Here is a 22,850-nt window from a genome sequence, read left to right on the forward strand (position 1 = left end):
AAGCTCAGCTCGGTGCTCTGTGACTTCCTAGATGGGTGGGATGGGGGGGTGGGATGGGAGGGAGGTCCAAGAGGGAGGGGATATAGGTATACATATAGCTCATTCACTTCATTGTACAGCAGAAACTAACAATATTGTAAGGCAATTGTACTCCAATAAAAAAAAATTTTTAAATAAAAAGTAAAAGTACTTTGGGAGCTCCCTGGTGGTCAGTGGTTAAGACTCTATGTTCCCAATGCAGGGGGCCCAGGTTCGATCCCTGGTCAGGGAACTAAGATCCCACATACTGCAACTAAGACTGCGAGCTGCAACTACTGAGCCCACATGCCGCAACAAAGAGCCTGTGTGCCGCAACAAAGACCCAGTGCCGCAACGAAGACCCAGCACAGCCAAAAATGCATAAATGAATTAATTAAAAAAATAAACTAACTTTAAAAAAATGAATAAATAAAAGTACTTTATTTTAGATTCTCTTCCATCTTGACTAAATCTGAACTAGTGGAATACTTATTGATATCTAACTGGTTATTGCCTATACCAATTAACCTTAGATACCATGATTTAAATATTAAGGCTCTCTGCAGCTGACACCATAACCTGGATATTCCTTTTTTCAGTGGTCCTAATATACACTTCAGCCATTCAAATTTAAGATAAAAAATTGGGTCAAAGGAACTGGCAATAAGCTCTGGTAGGGAGCTTATGCTAGATGTCAAGTTTTTGCAGCTGTTTACAATACGGATCTGTCAAGTAGCAGCAGCATAAGAGTTTGGGTTGTCAAGAATGATAGTAGGTAGCTCCAAAGTCAGGTTTTCAAATGTCAAGCTGCTAGAGGTGGCATTTTTAGTCACATTTCAGTGGGTTCCAGAAAAATGCTTGGGGTTTAGAAGTTATATCAGGTTACCTAGTTGGGTTGTTAGGTGGCAGGTAGGTTGCTGAGATGTCACTTGTGGGTGACTGAAGTCAGGCCCTTGTGAGTACCAAAAGGAAAAATTCCTAGGTCACTAGAGAAATACTTCTATTAAAGTACTAATTAAACTTTAATAAAGAACTCCTAAAAAACAAACAAAAAAATAAAACAATGTAAAAACTTTGCTGTTTAAATTAATTAAAATTAAATTAAAAATTTAGTTCCTTAGTTGCATTAGCCACATTTCAAGTGCTCAATGCCATATGTGACTAGCAGCTATTATATTTGATTGTATAAAGCACATTCCTATAATTGTAGAAAGTTCTATAAGACCATATTGCTCTAAAGTAAACTCCACCGTATGTTACAACACTGCTAAATGCAATTTGTTTCTGCCTTCATACTATAGATAAGAGGCTGACAAAACTTTTTAATATTATTTCCTAGGAAATTTACTTGTATCATAATCAATATCACAGCCAAAGCCAGTGGATTTTTTCTTCTGGAACTAATGTTTCTGTATGTCCTATGAATTCACATGAGTTTTCCAGGATTACAAAAATATCCAGCACCCAATAAGGTAAAATTTACATCTGGCATCAATGGTTACCAGTTAAGCAAAGAAGCAGAAAAACAATATCTGTAAAGGAGATCAATCAATCAATCGAAACCAACCTGGAAGTGACATAAATGTCAGAATTAGCAGAGAACCCATTAAACAGTTATGATAACTGTGTTCCATTTGTTCAAAAGTTTAATAGAGATACTAAAAACATTAAAAAGACCCAAATCACCTTCTAGATATGACAACTATAATGTCTGAGATGGGACAACTTCAAGTGGCCTAATACAAAAGAAATTGGAGTCACTAAAAGGATAAAAAGGAGGGGCTTCCCTGATGGTGCAGTGGTTGAGAATCTGCCTGCCAATGCAAGGGACACGGGTTCGAGCCCTGGTCTGGGAAGATCCCACATGCTGTGGAGCAACTGGGCCCGTGAGCCACAATTACTGAGCCTGAGCGTCTGGAGCCTGTGCTCCGCAATAAGAGAGGCTGCGATAGTGAGAGGCCCTCACACCACGATGAAGAGTGGCCCCCGCTTGCCACAACTAGAGAAAGCCTTGCACAGAAACGAAGACCCAACACAGCCATAAACAAATATAAAAAAAGGAGAAAAGGGGGAAACAGAAAAAATATGAAGAAATAATGCCCCAAATTTTTCCAAGCTTGATCAAAACTATAAACACATCACTCCAGTAAGTTCAACAAAGCACAAGACACATGAAGAAAACAATTAATGAAAACCCAGTGATTAACTTGGAAGCAACCAAGATGTCTGTCAATGGATAAACTGTGGTACATTTATACAATGGGATATTACTCAGCACTAAAAAGATATGAGCTAGCAACCTACAAAGACATAGAGGAAACTTAAATGCATATAACTAAGTTAAAGAAGCCAATCTGAAAAAGGTATATATACTGTATGATTCCAATTATACAACATGCTGGAAGCGGCTAAACTATGGTAGTAAAAAGATCAGTGGTTGGCAGGGGTTCAGGAGGGAGGGGTAAACAGCAGGAGCACAGCGGACTTTCAGGAAAGGGAGAGTATTCTGATGGTACCATAATGGTTGGTGTATGTCATTATACATTTGTCAAAACCCATAAGAAGCACAACACAAGGAGTGAACCCTGATGTGAACTATGGACTTTCCCTGATAAAATAAGATTGATAATGGTGTGGCAATGTTGGTTCACAGATCGTGTAGCAAATGTACTGCACTAAAGCGGGATGTTAATGGTGGGGGAGGTTGTGAATTGGTGGGGCAAAGGGGAGAATATGTGGGAACTCTTTATACTTTCAATTTTGCTGTGAATCTAAAACACTTTAAAAATAAAGTCTATTAATGAAAAACAAAGGCCAAATAAAGATATTTTCATGTACACACAGCTGAAAGATTTCATCACCAGCTGACCCACACCACAAGAAATGTTAGAAGGAAATCCTTTTAGGGAAAAGGAAAATTATACCATTTGGAAATCTGGATCTAGACAAATCAATAAAGAGCACTAGAAATGGTAACTATGTAGGTAAATACAAGGGTTTTTTTAAAAATGTCATTTAAAACTTTTAGAGACAATTTGACTGCTTAGACAATGGTCTAATGGCTAGGAGGGGGCGAATGGAAGTACACTATTGCAAGGCTATTACACTAAATGTGAAGTGGTGTGATATAACTTAAGAGAAGACTGTGACAAGCTAAAGTATATATTGTAAACGCTAAAACAACCACTAAAGTAACAAAACAAAGAGTTATTGATAATAAGCCAATAAAGGAAATAAAATGGAATCATAAAAAATATGATTAATCTAAAAGAATGCAGGGAAAATAATAACAAGAACAGAGGACACACATCAAAAAATAGCAAGATGGGGCTTCCTTGGTGGCGCAGTGGTTGAGAGTCCGCCTGCTGGTGCAGGGGACATGGGTTCATGCCCCGGTCCGGGGAGATCCCACATGCCGCAGAGCAGCTGGGACCATGAGCCATGGCCTCTGAGCCTGCGTGTCCGGAGCCTGTGATCCACAATGGGAGAGGGCACAACAGTGAGAGGCCCGCGTACCGCAAAAAAAAAAAAAAAAAAAAAAAAAGCAAGATGATGGACTCAAACGTAACCATATCAATAATCATATTGAAGGTAATTGGTTAAACACTCCTATAAAAGACAGAGATTGGATTTTTTTTTATGTCAAGACTACACTACATATTGCCTGTAAGAAAATAAATTTAAAGCACAGATAAAAGTAAAAGGATGGAAAAAATTTTTGCACCATGCCAACACTAGTCATAAAAAAGGTGAAGTGGTCATATTTCACAGGAAATAATATTACCAGGAGTAAAAAAGATCATTTTGTAATGAAAAGGGGGTCAATTAATCATGAGGATGTAACAATTCTAAATGTCTATGCACCTAATAACAGCTTCAAAATAACATGAAATAAAATTGATAGAATTACAAGGGTAAAAAGACAAACCTATAATTATACCATTGTAGGTGCCAATGCCCTTTCTCAGTATTTGATAGTGCAAACAGGCAGAAAATCAGCAAGAATTTAGTAGACTTGAAAAACATTACCAACCAACTTGCCCTGTTTAATAAATACTCTACCCAGCAGCAGCAGAATACACATTCTTCTCAAGTGCACACAGAACATTTACCAAGGTAGATCATAATCTGGGCCATAAAACAAGTCTTAGTGAATTCAGAAGAATTCAAGACATTGTATGTTCTCTGACCACAATGGAGTTCAATTAGAAATCACTAATTTTCTATTATTTTCACTAGCCAGAAAATTTCCAAATATTTGGAAACTAAATAACACACTTCTAAATAGTCCACAGATAAAAGAATAATCCACCTCAATAAAAAAGGAATTAATTCTACTTTTTAAAACATCAGTTTTTAAATATTAAGGACTCCTTAAACACAAGTCTTTTTTTTTTTTTTTTTTTTGGTTTCCAGTTTTGTTAAGATATAATTGACATATAACTTCTTCATCTAATGTTCAACTAAATAAACACTGACTAGGGACAGATGACATATCTTTTAGCCACAATTCATAGGCAGTTTATGGATTTTTCAACAGTAATAACAGTAAGTGATTTTACCTCTGTGCCAGGCATTTTCAGATGTGCTTAATACACGTAAATTCATTTCACCTTTTACCTTTATTATCCATACTTTACAAATAAGGAAATTGAGGCACAGGGAGGTTAAATAAATAGCCCAGGCTCCAACATCTAGTTAATGGAAGAACCAGGATTTGAACTCAAAGTCTAGTAGCCTCCAGGATTGATACTCTATTATTACACTATGCTTGTGTCTTTTGACTATGAAATTTTAATTTTACTCTCTGATTTTAGAACCTGATCCTCACCAAAGAGGTAACTGTCACTGAAGAACCACCCAGAATACATCTTTGAACATGTAAAGACACTGCTCTGTTAAATCTTTCCTTTGTTCGTTAGATTTAATAAACTAAAATTCACTTACTGCTTCTCTTCTCCTCCGCTCTTGCTCTTTCTCCCTTGCTAAATTACGGTCTTTGAGAAGCCAGAGTTTGCCTCCATCTTGAGCTTCCAGTGACTGCTGATGTTCTTTCTGCTCTTCTCCAAGACACTTGTTTTGCATTTTATTTGGAAAAGATTCTAGAGTGAAGCCATGGTCCCTTAAAGAAACAGTGAAGTTCAAAGTAGGTTTCAAGCTCCTTAAAAGTTTTTATTATGAAGATACGTTGTTAAATGACAAATATAAAGCAATGTTCTAGGTACCCTTTTTTGTATGTTATGACATTATTTTTAGTATTTTTGATGTCAAATTTTACATTGGGTAATCTATGTTAATGAAGAGAAGGTTTTAGAAAACTATGACCAAGGTTTACCGTCATCTTCTTACACATAGAATGGAAATATTAAGACATTTCTGGAAAATAATGATGTCTTTATAATTTAGCAATATTGGTATCTTTAATAGCTTCTTCAATCACTTGATTATTTGTATCCCCTTCAAAATAGGTACTACTACTTACCAATTTTTAAAAAATCAATAAAAATTTACTTTTTCTAAATATAATTTGCTTTGTGGTCTACTAAATAGCTGAATTATAGCCACTTACAAAAACGAAATTTATTTTAAATACATGTCTGTATCTCTCAAAGCCTCCATTAATCCAGTAAATTACAGACCTTTGATTTCCTTGAAATACTTTTGGTTCCTTTGTATTCTGTTCCAGATGTTTCTGTATTAGTTCCTGTGTTCGAGCTCTCACTTCCTTTTCTATCGCTGCTTTTCTAAATTGGTTGAAGAGCTCATCTGATGATTTCACTACCCCTGATGTTTTGACTGGTTTGCCTAAACTTTTCCAAGAATCTGCATTCTTGATCTTTATATCCTAAAACAAATATTTGATTCAGTATATGTCTACAGATGTCAACTAAATTTTGGAAGAAAAGCAATATTTTTTGATATAGTAATAGATCAAAAATAAAGATTCCAAAGGCTTCATAACTTTACTAAACTTAAGTTAAAGTTTACTAAAATAGAAAAAATAGGATAACAGATTAACTAAATTCAACTATTCATCTAAGATCAAATTAAAATAGCATGCTTGACAATTACTTCAATTTAATATGAAACATGTATGTTAAGGGTATGACAATCTGTTAAGAATATAAAAATCCCCATGTCACTGTAATCAAGATATTTATGAACAACAAGGTCCTACTGTATAGCACAAAGAACTATATTCAATATCCTATGATAAACCATAATGGAAAAGAATTAAAAAATATATATATATATGTATAACCAAATCACTTTGCTGTGTGGAGTAATTAACACTGTAAATCAACCACACCTCAATAAAAAAAATTAAGTTACAAAACTTAAAAAGACATTTATGATCTTATGAGAAAAATAAAGCAAATATACAAGTGATTAATCAGAGGGAAAGTAAGACGATGCCAGAAGAACAGCACAGTGTTTGTTGAGAACCCTCTGACATAGCTATGTTTTCCTTTCTTCAGTATGAAGAAAAAAATTAACTGATTGTGATCACTGTTCTTAACTGTGATATGCCAAGGTCTAGATCAGTGCTGCCCAACAGAAATATATATAGTTTAAAATCTTCTAGTACCACAATTTTTTTAAACTAAAACTTTTAATAATATATTTTATTTCACCAAATATACCCAAAGCATTATTATTTCAACATGCAGTCAATATAAAAGACTGAAGATAATTTTATTTATTTATTTATTTATTTATTTACTTACTTACTTATGGCCGTGCTGTGCGGCTTGTGGGATCTTAGTTCCCCGCCCAGGGATTGAACCCAGGCCCTTGACAGTGAAAGCCTGGAGTCCTAACCACTGGACCACCAGGGAATTCCCTATATTTTTGTAATGTCTTCTAAATTGGTGTTTTACATTTATAGCACATCTCAATTCAAATGCTTAACTTTGATTAGAAATCATTGATCTGTAATTAGACTTCATAAAACTTACAGTTGAAAAAGTAGATATGCATAATCAAACTGTTCCAAACATCCTTATGCTCTCCAATAATTGAACTGAGTATAAGTTTTTAAATTTAAGTTAATTGTAAGTTCTAAAACTAAGTTTCTCAGTTGCACTAGACATTTCAAGGGCTCAATAACTATATGTGGCTAGTGGCTACCATACTGGACACTGGATATTACATGTCTAGATGGCCCTTCTAATAGTTGTAGTATTCTCCAGGATAGTTAATGTTATACCACAAAACAAGTCTTATAAATTTAAGAAGACTGAAATCATATCAAGTGTCTTTCCTTACCACAATGATATGAAACTAGAAATCAATTACAAGAAGAAAACTGGTAAGTTCATAAATATGGAGATTAAACAACATGCTGCTGAACAACCAATGAGTCAAAGAAGAAATCAAAAGAAGTTAAAAAAAATACCTTGAGACAAATGAAAATGGAAATACAACATACCAAAAGGTATGGGATACAGCAAAAGCAGTCCTAAGAGGGAAGTTCATAGTGATAAATGCCTACATCAAAAAACGAACTATCTCACGTAAACCTAATTTACACCTCAAGGAACTAGAAGAAGAACAAATGAAGCCCAGAATTAGAAGAAGGAAGGAAACAATAAAGACCAGAGTAGAAATAAATGAAATAGAGACTATAAACAGACCACAGAAAAGATCAATGGAAATAAGAACTGGTGTTCTGAAAAGATAAGCAAAACAGACAAACCTTCAGCTAGACTCACCAAGAAAAAAAAAAGAGGACTCAAATCAATATCAGAAATGAAAGAGAAGGGACTTCCCTGGTGGCGCCGTGGTTAAGAATCCACCTGCCAATGCAGGGGACATGGGTTTGAGCCCTGGTCCAGGAAGATCCCACATGCCATGGAACAACTAAGCCGGTGCACCACAACTACTGAGCCTGTGCTCTAGAGCCCACAAGCTGCAACTACTGAGCCTGCGTGCCACAACTACTGAAGCCTGTGTGCCTAGAGCCCATGCTCCGCAACAAGAGAAGCCACCACAATAAGAAGCCCACGCACTACAACGAAGAGTAGCCCCCGCTCACTGCTACTAGAGAAAGCCTGCAAGCAATGAAGACCCAACTCAGCCAAAATCAATCTAAGAAAAAAAGCAAAAAAAAAAGAAAGAAATGAAAGAGGAGATATTACAACTGATACCACAGAAATATAAAGGATTGTAAGAGACTACTATGAACAATTATATGGCAACAAACTGGACAACCTAGAAGAAACTGATAAATTACTAAAAACATACAACTTACCGAAAGTGAGTCATGGAGAAATTGAAAATGTGGACAAATCAATTACTAGTAAGGAGACTGAATCAGTAATCAAAAAATTTCCAAAAAGTCTAGGACCAGATGGCTTCACTGGTAAATTCTACCAAACATTTAAAGAAGAACTAATACCAATCCTTCTCAAACTCTTCCAAAATATAGAAGAGGAGGGAACATTTCCAAACTTAACTAGGCCAGCATTACCCTGATACCAAAATGAGATAAGGACATCACAAGAAAAGAAAATTACACACTAATATCCTTGATGAACACAGGTGCAAGAATCCCCAACAACATATTAGCAAACCAAATTCAACAATACAGTAAAAGGATGATACACTATGATCAAGTAGGTTTTATTCCAGGGATGCAAGGATAGTTTAACACCTGCAAGTCAAACAACATGATACACCACATTAACAAAATGAAGGATAAAAATATTATCTTAATAGATGCAGAAAAAGCATTTGACAGAATTCAACAGCCATTTATGATAAAAACTCTCAGCAAAGTAGGTATAGAGGGACTATATCCTAGCATATAAAGGCTATATATGACAAGCCCACATCTCATATCATACTCAGTGATGAAAGGCTGAAAGTTCTTCCTCTGAGATCAGGAATAAGACAAGGATGCTCACTCTCACCATTTCTAGTCAACATAGTACTGGAAGTCCCAGCCAGAGCAATCAGGCAAGATAAAGAAATAAAAGCACTCAAATCAGAAAGAAGTAAAACTGTCACTATTTGCAGATGACATGATATTATATATAGAAATCCCTAAAGACTCCATCAAAAACATTAGAATATAGAAATTCAGTAAAGTTGCGGGATACAAAATCAATATGCAAAAATCCACTGTGATTCTATACACTAACAAACTATCAGAAAGACAAATTAAGGAAAAAATCACATTTACAATTGCATCAAAAAGAATAAAATACCTAGGAATAAACTTAACCAAGGTGAAAGACCTGTACACTGAAAACTATAACAGTGATGAAAGTAATGGAAGAAGATACAGAGAAATGGAAAGATATTCCATGTTCATGTACTGAAAGAATTACTATTGTTAAAACATCCATATTACCCAAAGCAATCTACAGATTCAATGCAATCCCTATCAGAATTCTAATGACATTTTTCACAGAAATAGAACAAACAATCCTAGAATATGTATGGAACCACAAAAGACCCTAACTAGTCAAAGCAATTCCAAGAAAGAACAACAGAGCTGGAGGTATCATGCTCTCTGATTTCAAGCTATATTACAAACTTGCAGTAATCAAAACAGTATGGTACTGGCATAAAAACAGACACATAGCACAATGGAAGAGAATAGAGAGCCCAGAAATAAACAAATGCACTTATGGTCAATTAATTTACAATAAAGGAGTGAAGGACTCATTTCATACTTGGGCACGTGTTCTGCTGCAGAAGAAGATGGGGAAAGAGGAAATTAAAAGAGCAGTGAAGGAAAATAGTGTGGATAGGCTAGCCTTCATATAATTTGGCTTGGCCTCAGAGTCTTGTGGGAGAGAGCCAGTAGCCTCATTATTATTTCATTGGAAAATTTAACTTTCTGTTACATTTAAAATAAAGGAAAATGACCTACAAAAACAAACAAACAAAAAGGAGTGAAGGATGTAAAATGGGTAATGGACAGTGTCTTTAACAAATGGTATTGGGAAAACTGACCAGCCACATGCAAAAGAATTAAACTAGACTATTATCTCATACCATATGTAAAAATCAACTCAAAACGGATTAAAGACTTGAATATAAGACCTAAAACCATAACTATAACTCCTAGAAGAAAACATAGGTGGTAAGCTCCTTGACATCCATCTTGGTGATAATTTTTGGATCTGACACCAAAAGCAAAGGCAACAAAAGCAAAAATGAACAAGTGGAACTACACCAAACTAAAAAACCTTCTGCTTAGCAAAGGCAACCAACAACAAAATGAAAAGGCAACCTACTGAATGGCAGGAAATATTTGAAAATCATATGTCTGATAAGAGATATATATAAAGAACTTAGAAAACTCAACAGCAGGAAAACAAACAAACTGAAAAAAAATGGGCAGAGGACCTGAATAGGCATTTTTCCAAAGAGAACAAACAGATGGGCAACAAGTCCATGAAAAGGTACTCAGCATCACTAATCATAAGGGAATATTAATTATAAGGGAAGTGCAAATCAAAACCACAATGAGATATCACCCTCACACCTATAAGAATGGCAATTATCAACTGTTGGTGAGGACACGGAGAAAAGGAAATCCTTGTACAGTGTTGGTGGGGATTTAAATTGGTATGGCCATTATGGAAAACAGCATAGAGATACCCGAGAAAAAAAAAAAAAGTAGAACTACCGTATTATGCAGCAAATCCTACTTCTGAGTATATAGCCAAAGGAAATGAAATCAGGATCTTGAAGAATATCTGCACTCCCACGTTCACTGCAGCATTATTCATAATAGCCAAGATCTGGAAGTAACACCACGTGTCCATCAATGGATAAACAGAAAAAGGAAATGTGGCATATATACATGATGGAATATTATTCAGCCACAAAAAAACAAGGAAATCGTGGATGGAACTTGAGGGCATTTATTATGCTAAGTGAAATAAGTAGACAGAGAAAGACAAATACCATATGATCTCACTTATATGTGGAATCTAAACAAACCCCAAGAAACACCACTCCCCCAAAAACCCCCCAAATTTATAGATACAGAGAACAAAGTGATGGCTGCCAGAGGAGGGGGAGTGGGGAGTGGGCATAATGAGTGAAGAAGGTCAAAAGGTACAACCTTCTAGCTGTAAAATAAGTAAGTCCTGGGGATGCAATGTACAGCATGGTGACTATAGTCAATAATACTCCATTGTACATTTGAAATGTGCTTAGAGTAGATCTTAGAAGTTCTCATCACAAGAAAAAAAATTTTAACTATGTTGGGAGAGGGAGAGAATAGACTTCCTGTGGTGATCATTTCTCAATATATTAAGTTGTATACCTGAAACTAATAATATTATATATCAGTTATACCTCAATTTAAAAAAAAGAGTTAGCTTACTTATCTGGGGTAAGGAAAGATGACAATGCAATACCTGAACATCCTCTGTTTAAATTTTTTTTGATAAATGTCTCCTTAATAATTATGCTTGATTCCTCTTTTCATATTATTTCCATGAAATATTAGGGAGAAATTTGTCCAGGGTCCCAGGTAAAGCAAAAGAAAATTTATGACAAGACTTTTCCATAAGCCTTTTTAATTTCCATCCTGAAGTAATCTCACCCCTACTGTACACACAAGACCTTCACCATAGGTCACCCAGTTGTGTTTATGAAGTCTTTCCTGTATGCTGCCAATAAAACCTGTTTTCGTTCTTACCCATGGAATGGGCTAAATACTAGTTCCAGACTTCATTTTTCTACTGAGTTAGTTAAAGAATCTTGCCTTCAGATAGAGATTTGAAACAGAACAGGTAATACCTGGTAGTATACTTAATAGGAAATAAAGGGAGGATGAAACCCTGGTCTCTGGCTTGATCCCGGAAATGTCTATCTAATTGCAATAAAATTTTGGCAGATCCTAAAACAAGAAAGTTCATAATTGGGTTTGGAGTACAGTACAGTTTTTCAGACATCACAGAGAAGAATAAGAAGACTTTTGACAGGCAGAGATGAGGATGGAAAGCATTCCTCACTGAAGAAAGAAAATCATAATTAAAGATATTACTAGATATATCCGGGGAGAAATGAAGAGTTCAATTTCAGTGAATTACAAGGCATATATAGTTAAGACTGAAAGGCTAGATTGGAGTCATAAGGTAAAGGTGTTTAATCTTCACTCTGGAGTCAAAGTTAGAAACTACTGAAGGTTTCATACATATTAGTAATGTGATCAGAGCAATACATCAAGAGGAACAGTGTAAGAATGTTAAAAGCAGAATGGATTAGAACAAGGAAGGTTTCAAGTTAGTCTGACCAGTTACAAATATTACAAAGAGCTCATACTGAAAGCAATGAGGTCTGGTCTCTGAGGCAGAAGTGGAAAAGGAAACATGTTGAAAGTAAAACCCAGAGAATTTAGCAATTCCTTGGCTGTAGGGGACTGAGAAATCAAAAATGATTAAAACTCACAGGATGTCAGGTCTAGAACTATATATTTGAGTCATCTGCAGAGAGACTGTAACTGAAATCACCACAGTGGATGTTCAACCAGAGAGAGAAGTAGTAGAAGACCCTGGACTCCTTACCCTATCAAGACTTTGGGAGGGATGCAGCAATTTTAGACATCATTGGTTCCTCTGATAGGACAAATTACAGGAATAGGGGAACAGCTGGATTCTAGGTAAAATTAAGGTACTGCTTCACAACTGGGGTGATTCTCCTTTGCCCAGGGAAGACCTATGGCAATGTCAGCAAAGTTTTTTGTTGTCACGTAGTGGTAGGGGAAAGGGTGTTGCTAGCATCTAGTAGATAGAGGTTAGGGTTCCTGTTAAGCATCCTACAATGTACAGGCCTACTCCCAACAAAAACTTATCCAGCCCAAAATGTCAATAGTGCTATAGTTGAGAAAGCCTGGTTTAAAATGTAAACAGGTAGTGGAGAAATAAGACAAAAGGAATAATAGAGACTATAGAGATGGCAGGAGAGCTCCACAAAAATCTGTTAAATGAAAGAAAATGAAGAAAAGAGATAGAGAAGTCTTGGCAAGAAGGGATACCTTTTCTTGAGGCAGAGGTAAGTAAGAGACGAACAGCAAAGCTAGAGCTCTGAGTAAAACAACAGAGGTTGGGAGCTTGTTGAAATGTTTTATTTTAGTATCAGCTCTTCTTTGGGCTAGATGCTTGAACTGTCTGGGCCACAGTTTGTTCATAAAGACTAATTCTCAAAGATCTGTTCTAGCACCAAAATTCTGTAGCCTTTTTTTTTTCCAGTAAGTGGTAATAACACTGCTGATAGTGAGTGAGCAACGGTAGGAAATAATGTCAAGGATGGAAACAGTTTAAAATCAAGAAAAAAAAAAAAAGAATGGAAACGGTTTGTTGTGAAGAGAACAAGCCACATAATCCCATTCCTCCTCAAGCTTTCAACATTCTAGTTCTTACTATATGCTAGACATTAGAAATCAACAGAGAGTAGACTTATGTCACTTTTACCTTTAACACAAACTTCAATGGTATGACATATACTTGATGTTTTACTGCTTATTTTTGCTGTAATCTCTTTGCCCTTTTGAAAATTTTCTTACTGTTTTCAAAATTTATTTTGGGTCAGTCAAAATTACAATTTTGTTAAATGAGAAACAAAGATTTTAGTACACAGTAAACCAAATATTTGAGAAACTCTGCTGCTTTATTCTTTGCATCCTAAAGGGGACAGATGACACTTTCAATGTTTAAACAAAAAACAATAACAATAAAAAATTTATGCTGGATATCAGGAGAGGCACTTTTTAAAAAAAATTTATTGTTTTTTTATTTTCCCCCTTGGCCACACTGCTTGCAGGATCTTAGTTCCCTGACTGGGGATTGAACCCGCGCCCTCGGCAATGAAAGCAAGGAGTCCTAACCACTGGACCAGCAGGGAATTCCCAGGAAAGGTACTTTTTAAATGGTTCTTATCAATAACAAAACACCCATATTAAACATAGGTCATCTTTGATGATAATAACTGTTAGCAGAGCAGTATGTAAGAAAGTCAAAGATTCTAAGAATAAGAAAAAACAAGGGCCAAAGCAATATGCTCCTCATGGTGAAATGTCAGATATTCCTAAGTGTGCCCAAGCAGTAAGATTTGTCCTCTGAAGTACTTACAAGGAAAAAAGAAAGGAAAGAATGGAAGGAAGGGAGGGAGAGAAAAAAGAGGGGATATGTGAATATCTCATTCATAGTCCATTTCTGACAGTTACTAGATTCAAATGTCTAGAATAGTACCTGGTGTATCTAATGTATCCCAAACATCTAGAATACTTGTTGAAAGACTGATCAATGTGTGGTTTGAGATTAAGTGCACCAAAGACTCCATGAGGAAATCACCTACAACAGATTCTAAAAGATAGTTTTATAACATGTTTTAAAATCAGGATAGCTGGCAAATACCAGCATTATAGAATTTACAATTAAACACAAATATGGGGACTGAAGGTAGAGGGTGGGAAAGAGTGTTGCTCACAGGTTAACTTTTTTTTTAATAAGTAGGCAAAAATTAGGCTTAGAGATCCAAAATTCATTCAAATTAGGGCTTAAAATACCTCCATGCCATTTCTATATTCAATTTTAAATCCCCCAATATTTGTGAGAAAAAATAACTTTACTCTTACCTTTTGCACTGGAACTTGACATTCTGATTCTAATACCACTGTGTCATTATCACCGGACTGATGCATCACAGTTAGGCCATTCAAGTGTTGTTCAGGATTATCTAATGCACACATTTTTAGAATAGTATAGTCAAGTTATTTCATCTTGATTCTCCAGAATTTGACATTTCCACCACCCCCCCGCCCCCCCCCGCCAGGTCAGAAACTATGAAAATAAAATAACTAGTTTTTTTACGCTTAATTTTGGAGTATTCTTAGTTGGAGAATTGTAATACTGTAAAATAAACATTTTCACTTGAAATTTTACCTCCTTTATTTCTTCTCTTTTTCTTCTTCTTCTTCTTCTTTTCTTTTGTCAGCATAAAGTATAGCTGACATTGTGGCTCACCTACCAAGACCTATTTTAGCTTTCCCCATGGTATAGCAGTCTTTCAGCTTGTAAACTGACCTCAGCTCCAGAGATGGGTCTTCATTGGCCAAGCTAATTATGGTAATCCTACCCCCACACCAGTGAATCATTTAGAAAAGAGGAGGCCTTAAGCCACTGTAGGGCTTCTAAGGAAAGATGCTTCCTGGTAGCCAAATTGAGAACAAAGAAAATACAAAGAATTGAAGAATGAAGATACCAGACACCTAAACTACCCAGTGGGGAATAGGAGTAAGAAACGCAAAATGTTGTTTGAGGTGAAGAGAACAAACCACACAATCCTGTTGACTGTAAAGCTTTCATACAAATATTTCATTTATTACAGGTGAAAATAATTTCAGAAATAGAGCTTGAGCCTTTGTCAAACATGTCTAAATGACTGACCTACTTCTGGACTACAGTATGTATGATAACAAAATTCCTTGTGTAAGCCAGTTTGGAGCTGAATTTTCTGCATTTGTGACCAAAAGCATCCTGGTGTATGAAATTTAATTAGGTCATTTCTGTTTCAGGTCTCTCCAGTTCTTGTCTATAGGTCCTAACTAGTAGCAAAAGGACAGAGGAGAAAAATGAAAACTTGAGTTGCTATCTTTTTGTTAATTGGCTCAAGCTCATAAAATCCTGGCCACTTAGAGTTATAGGAACTTACATTTAAGCTTCTATCACCCATCAATTCCTTTGATTCTCTGACTAAATCACACTAGTTGAATGTGAGGCTTGAAGAAGGGAGGAACACTAAAGGATAGGAGTGAGCACAGGAGGGTGAGACAAAACAGTCAGTGGACGGATGAATGAAGGAACAAAGTTTAAATTTGTGTGTTCCTATGTGGCCCACCTATTTTCTCAGTTCAACAGGGAATGGAAAAATAGGGAGAAAAAGTCTAAGTACAGAACTACATCCCCTCTCTGCCTGGGATCAGATATTATTTAAGAAGTAGAAAGAGTATATATGTCAAGAGAAGTATATTCTAAACGACTCAGTTTGTTGACTCTAAGTTAGTAAGTGGTGACAGTGCCATTATTAAGAACTAAAGAGGAAAGATTTAAATGTAGGAATTAAAAGGGGGAAATTCAGTTTTGACATGCTGTATTTGACATGCCTATGTGCTGTTTAAGGTATTCAGTAGAGTTGTATAAACATGCCTGGGGCTGGGATGCTTGAGTTGTAAAAATGAGACTAGAAGTCATAGACTCCAAGAAGATCATCCAGATATAGAGACGAACAGCAAAGCTAGAGCTCTGAGTAAAACAACAGAGGTTGGGAGCTTGTTGAAATGTTTTATTTTAGTATCAGCTCTTCTTTGGGCTAGATGCTTGAACTGTCTGGGCCACAGTTTGATTGATCTATACTGGGCCCAGTATAGATTGCTGCCTTCCAACCTTTTACATGCCATAATAAGTAGAAAATGATCAATGTATGGCATACCTGGGTAAAGGGAGGTCTTCTCCAAGCCTATTGCTATGAGAGCTGAGGGGGAGGTCCTAGCTTAGTAAGCCTATGCGTTGGAATACAGCTAGAAAAGCCTGTAGTAAAGTAAAAAGAGGCTTAAGGATGTAACTCAGAGTATTATCAACATTAAAGGTAGGCAGATAAAGTAGGTGTCTGTAAAGAACGTTCAGAGATGGGATGATCAAGAGAAGAGTGTCACAGAAGCCAAGGGAAGTGTGTCAAGGGACCGACTCTCTGAAAAACATTTTCATATGGATGCCCTCTGGCACCTCAAAACACTACAAAACTCATCTTTCCTCAGACATCTGTTCTTCATCTGTGTTCCAGGTCTGTCAACCTGGACCAGTATCCAGCCATTATCCTCTGAGCCACCAAAGCTTATACACCCCTTTGTTATTAAAACCCAGCATATATTCATCTTTTGCAGACCTGCTCACTCCACTCTTGTGATTTCTTTCAACTATACCTTTTTCTTTCTTTCCATCACTTAATTTTTTTGTACTACTGCAACAGCCCAGTTGGTCTTTTCCTTCTCTGGTCTCTGTTCCCCATCTCTCCAACTGACCTACACAATATTGGCAGAGTAATTACACTGAAGCACACTCTGTTCAAAAAATCTTCATTGGCTCCCCACTGACTATACTATTATAATTAAGTCCAAAAGTCTCTAGGTATTGAGGTTCTTTATGATCTGATCCTGATCTACCTTCCCAAATTTATTTCCCTGTATTCCTATTTATTCAAGCAAAGCTTTAATTACATTGAATTACTGGTCACCTAAATACACTCATTCGTGTTGTTCCCTCTATCCAAAATGCCTTTTGATCCTACTATACATCAATACACATCTTTCAAAGAGGTCAGGTAATTCTGCCTTCCTCATCTCCTTAAATTTCATTTTGGGTTCTTTTAGGGCACATTATTTTTACTTTATTTTAATTAAAAAAAATTTATATACACATACACACATATCCACAGACATATTCATTTATTTGGTGTCTTAGTTGCGGCAGGTGGGCTCCTTAGTTGTGGCATGTGAACTCTTAGTTGCGGCATGCATGTGGGATGTAGTTCCCTGACCAGGGATCAAACCCGGGCCTCCTGCATTGGGAGCGCAGAGTCTTATCCACTGCGCCACCAGGGAAGTCCCTATTTTTACTTTATATACCAGTTGTTTACTTCTCCTACTAGATGGCAAACTCCTTGATTTACCTTCTCATTTGCCACGTTAATTCACATTGATGTGACAGCATAAGTTTTTTTTAAAAAAATTTCTTAATACAACTGAGTGAAGATATTTTAAAGAGCTCTGGAAGGATAAATTATAAAGTTTAGTAATCCTTCATGACTAAAAACTTCAACTTATTTTAAGGAAAAAAATTAGACATCTTCCAGTTCATGTGGAGATGATGGCAGAGGTTTTGAAGAAAACTGATAACACTTAAAACTTCAACTTCTTAAATATTTATGTACTCTAACATACATTTATGTACTCTATGTAACTCTAATTTATGTACTCTAATTTATTTCCACCAAGATTACACTCCAGAAAAGTAAAATTCTATATACATTTTATAGCTTATATATATTTGCAGTTTCCCTTGGGCATAGTGCCACCTACAGTTGGCAAATGCAAACCACTTTGGTTCTGAAAAATCTGCTTAACTGCAGTAGAACAGCCATTCAGCATCATCCAAACTTCCCCTTTACACAATATTATTACTCACAATCACGTATAAACAGAAATTGAAGGAATACAAGAAACGAAACCCGAACGAAGATTTAGATATTTAAAGCCTGACTTTTCATAGATAGGACGTTTTCTTAAAATAGGAACAAAAGACCATCTTGACTGCATTATTTCCATTATTTTTCAATGTCTTTATTCTTCTTCAAAGCTATCCCTATCATTGTCCTAGGAACTTACTATCATGAAAACAGCAACTTTTCCCTACTCTGGTTCTTTGCGATTGACCTCCAAACTCGATCAAATCTCGCCGATTTCAAAATTCAAAACAAAACAACCTCTCTCCCAGTCTTAAAAAAACAAAAACAAAATACCTATCTTCCTGTTAAAGCCACAGCTATCTTCCCATCCTCTTCAATAAAATTCTTGAAAGACTGGTTTACATTCAGATTCCATTACTTCTCAGTTTACAAGAATCTGCTTCCATCTCAATCACAGTAGCCATAAAAGAAGCTTTTGTAAAAGCAAAAAAATCTCACATTGCCAATTTTAATCTTCTCTCCTCATTCCTCATGGTACTTTAAGGCTTTGTATATAGTAGGACATGATACTCGTGATGATGATTTCCTTCGAAAAACGTATCTCCTGGGCTTCTATTATACCATTTTTCCTTTTCCTCTTAGCTTTGATTACCTCTTCTTTTAACTTATTAATTTTTTCTACTTTTACAGAGAGGGAGTTTGGTTACCCAGAATTTTGTCCTTGACCTTTCTCCTCCTGCTCTGTACATTTTCCTTCCTTCTCATGGCTTCAAGTAGCTTCTACATATTGGTAATTCCTAATTGTAGTTCTTGTTACACCCTATTAGTTCCAGAAACCTATTTCTAGTTATGTATTTCCAATTAGATATTCTGCAGCATCTTAAACATGTCCAAAATGAACAATGTCTCTTATTTTCAAGCCAACTGTTGGATAATACTCTGGTAAAACACTTATTCTAATAAAGCTTAGTAATTCTGCCACAGAAATATCTAATTTAGCCACATCCTTTCTGTACGTACTGCCTTAGTTTTGGTCCTCATAATTTCTTTCCTAGACTATAGCACCCAGCTTCCTTACTTGGTCCCAATTACATCAGAGCATCTTCATCTTAGTCCATCCCTTATACAGCAAGCAGCAATCTCTTCCTAATGTAAAATCTGATTTTGTTATGCTGTTGTTTGAAGCTACTTTCTGTGTGCAAAATAAAAGCTCCAAATGTAGCACTGGTATTTAAGGTAATTTATGACCTAGAACAACTACATCTTCAGTTATTCTCCTGAGTACCTTGAAAATATTTTTCCAGAAAAGAATGGCTATAAATATTTCATACTTTGGATCTTTGTTTATACTTCTTCCTGGGATGCCCCCCAGTGTTGCCTCAGATATTTTTTCTCTTGATCTCCACTCCTTCTCCAGAGTCAAGAGCTATAAGTCGAGTTAAATGCAAAACGGAATACTCAAACACAGAATAGTAGGGAGCGTTTACTGGAAGCAATAAAGGAGGATCAAAACTTTTGTGTTCCTCCTAATCTGTGCTTCAGTAAAACAGCTTAGAAATTTCTTCTGTTTTGGAGAAACCCCTGCCATTGGAAGGCCAGGGAGCAGTCTAGACAGAAGGAGACATGGATATGGAATATTCACATCTGCTTCTGTCTAGGCCTGAACACATTTGTGTCTCAAAGTTCAGGCACTCCATAAGCTGGGCTCATCACTATCAGAGAAGTATGCTCCTGTGCCACACATCCCCAGGAGGACCAGGCTGAGAAAGGTGATACGTTCACTTCTGATAAGACTAACAGATAAGACATTTATAAAGTCAAATGAACCTAAAAATACAAAAATTTCCAGTTTTAGAATATGTTTTTAGTAAATAGGAACCACCACTAGGCAAGTATTTCTAGCCCAAGTTTCTTTAACTGTAAACTGTTTTTAATGTTTATAACTTCATTTCTCTACCTATAGAATCTCTATCTTTTCCCTATTCTAATCTACCTTTCCAACCCACACAGACATCATGGAAATTAGAGCAACATTTCGCAAGTCTGCTCAGAGCTTGCTATGAGCTATGGCAGTGACAGGTTTTTATGCATGGCTCACATGCCAATGTATATAATCTGTATGAAAGTAAGTTGTGTGTGAACTGCACATACAATTTTCTTTCATTCAAATGTAATGAGTACCTTGGGGTATAAAGCAATATGCTTCAGGGATTATTTCTAACCTGGAATTTACTAGTTATGATTGTCAGTATTCCAGATACATAACATTTAAGATAATCTTGGCATTTTCATTTAGAAGTCAGTTGTTCAATCACAGTCATTTACTTCTTAATTTCTTACCTGAAAGAGGCAGAATTTGTAAAGGTGAAATGTTTTCCACACTCTGTAAACATTCTGATTCTTGATAATTAAATACTAACTGGTAGGGATTTGGTGGTGTTCCACCTGAACATGTAGTCTGATGAACAAGACTAGTTTTCCCAGAGGCTGTATATTGCACAGATGATTGTATCCGCTAAGACAAAGTTAAACAAAACTATCTTTCAGAGCTTAACCACACAAGAAGTATAACTAAGAAAACAGAAACACAAGAGGATAGAATATAATTTAATACTGTCTTTGAATATGATATTAAATTAAGTCACACAAATTTATAAGGTATAAATATCACTATCTTACAAATGAGAAAACTAAGGTTTAGAACGATTAAATAACTTGGCCATTATATAGCTTATAAGCAGAGTCAAAGTCTATGATCTTAGTTGCTAGTACACATAGACTTATACATGTTATTAAACAGTGTTGCTTATTTTCAAATGCTTCCCTGTGATCTACTGAAAATAAAAACTGAGCTTTTATACCAAATCTAGAGACTAACCCACTTTCTTTATCCCCTTTTCCTTAGTGAATTATAGATATAAAAGGAGGGGTGTTTAAAAAAAGAATAACATGATGGTTGAGCCATAGACTATCAACAAATTCTGATTCCAAACTCTTGTTAACTACTTATTAAGAAAAAGTGTATTATAATAGATGATATTTAGTTAACACTTAAGATGTGCAAGGCACCAGGGTAAGCCTTTTATATAGTTCTTAATTTCTCACACTAATCCTATGAGTTTGGTATAATTATTATCCCCATTTACAGTTTACAATAGGACTTAGATATAAGGAAGGTAACTTAACCTAAAATCTCACATCTATTCAGTGGCAAGCTAAGTTACAGTACCAAAGCCCAGGTACCTTGTCTACTAAGCTCTGAGTTATAGATAGTACAGAGATGAATAAGACAATCTTCCTTCTCCATCTAATAAAGGGGTTAGAGTGAGTGAGCCGATAAGGCAAGTGTATGAATACCTATGCTAGTTTGAATAAAACAAAGGGCATAGGAATGTTTATCCCAACAATAATACAGACCCAAGCCCAAAGCTTAAAGGCAAATGCTGAGATTTAAATCAGCAAAACAACACTTTCTGAAACACACAAATATGTGCATTTATTCATGATCCTATAAATATATTTCCTCTTTTGTCTTAAATGAGCATTTTGTTCTTCAGTGAGTGACACTGAAAAAAAACTTGGTCACAAACAGATCATAAACATAGCATTCTATGTGCTATGTACTGAGAATTATTCCAAAGTTTGTTCATAACTTGACATAATTTTCTGATTCCACTAATACCTATGGCAGACAGATCATCTGGATCTTCCTTCCACTCAAAAACCGGTGAGAGCTCACGCCTACCTAACAAATTAAATATTAACACTTTAACTAGGTGTGCAAAGCCCTCCCTATTATATCTCCAAAGCCAACTAATCCCATAAAAACACCCTCTGCTACCATATTTCCCTGAACACACCTCCTGTGCTTCCCCCACCCCCCACCCCCGCCCTCTCTCTTACTACTACTACCTCTGTTTAAAAAAGTAAGTCCCTAATCAGCATGTCAATATACTAACCATTTCTTCCCTTTCCCTATAATTTAAAACCCATTTTAAGCATTCCCTCCTTCAGGCAGTATATATATATTCCTCCTTTATTTTCTCAATATATTATGAATATAGATGATTATAGCACTAATCATACAATCTCTTAACGGTATGATTATCTCTCTTCTCACAACTAAGAGATACTTCAAGACAGTATTATTTATGTTGTATTTCCCCTAACCTAGAGTTAGATGTTGTTAAGTAAGTTTATGATTTAATAAAAGGTATACACCTGTAATTCTATATTTGGGATGGGTACAAAGGATTAAAAATTTTATGAGGATTAGTAGTAAAAGATAAAATTACTTTTATCCTTTTTAAAGCATGTCAACTACTAATCAAACATAGATGTGCTAAAAATGAATAGTTGGTAATTGGTACGCACATGGGGACACCAAGACCTTCTCTCTGTATTTAGACTCTCAAGACTAAGCTGAAATTTCTATAATTTGTTCTACTTACCTGTTTGACTAAATCATAAAAAAGTCACATCTTGTTAGAAAAATGTAACCAAATCATTTCACTATTCAATCTTCTTTACAAAGAAATCTTTGAACATTTAGTTGACAAATTAAAATGAGTGACAACTCTTCATGTAAATAAAATCAAGAACAATTTTAAAGAAAGCTACTA

At 35.7% G+C, this 22,850-nt stretch overlaps 1 protein-coding gene across 2 annotated transcripts in view; it reads right to left on the reverse strand.

Moving 5' to 3' along the window:
* BRDT (bromodomain testis associated) overlaps positions 1-22,850 on the reverse strand; it is a 48,526-nt gene that overhangs the window by 2,858 nt on the left and 22,818 nt on the right. For both annotated transcript variants that reach the window (XM_060142483.1, XM_060142482.1), the window contains exons 13-16: positions 20,569-20,743; positions 14,624-14,724; positions 5,658-5,863; positions 4,966-5,140 (exon numbers count right to left, since the gene is read on the reverse strand). In XM_060142483.1, the coding sequence (XP_059998466.1) occupies positions 4,966-5,140; positions 5,658-5,863; positions 14,624-14,724; positions 20,569-20,743 (657 nt within the window). The remainder of the gene's footprint in view (positions 1-4,965; positions 5,141-5,657; positions 5,864-14,623; positions 14,725-20,568; positions 20,744-22,850) is intronic.

Source organism: Lagenorhynchus albirostris, chromosome 2, assembly GCF_949774975.1.
Source record: "Lagenorhynchus albirostris chromosome 2, mLagAlb1.1, whole genome shotgun sequence".
In the NCBI taxonomy this organism is placed as follows: domain Eukaryota; kingdom Metazoa; phylum Chordata; class Mammalia; order Artiodactyla; family Delphinidae; genus Lagenorhynchus; species Lagenorhynchus albirostris.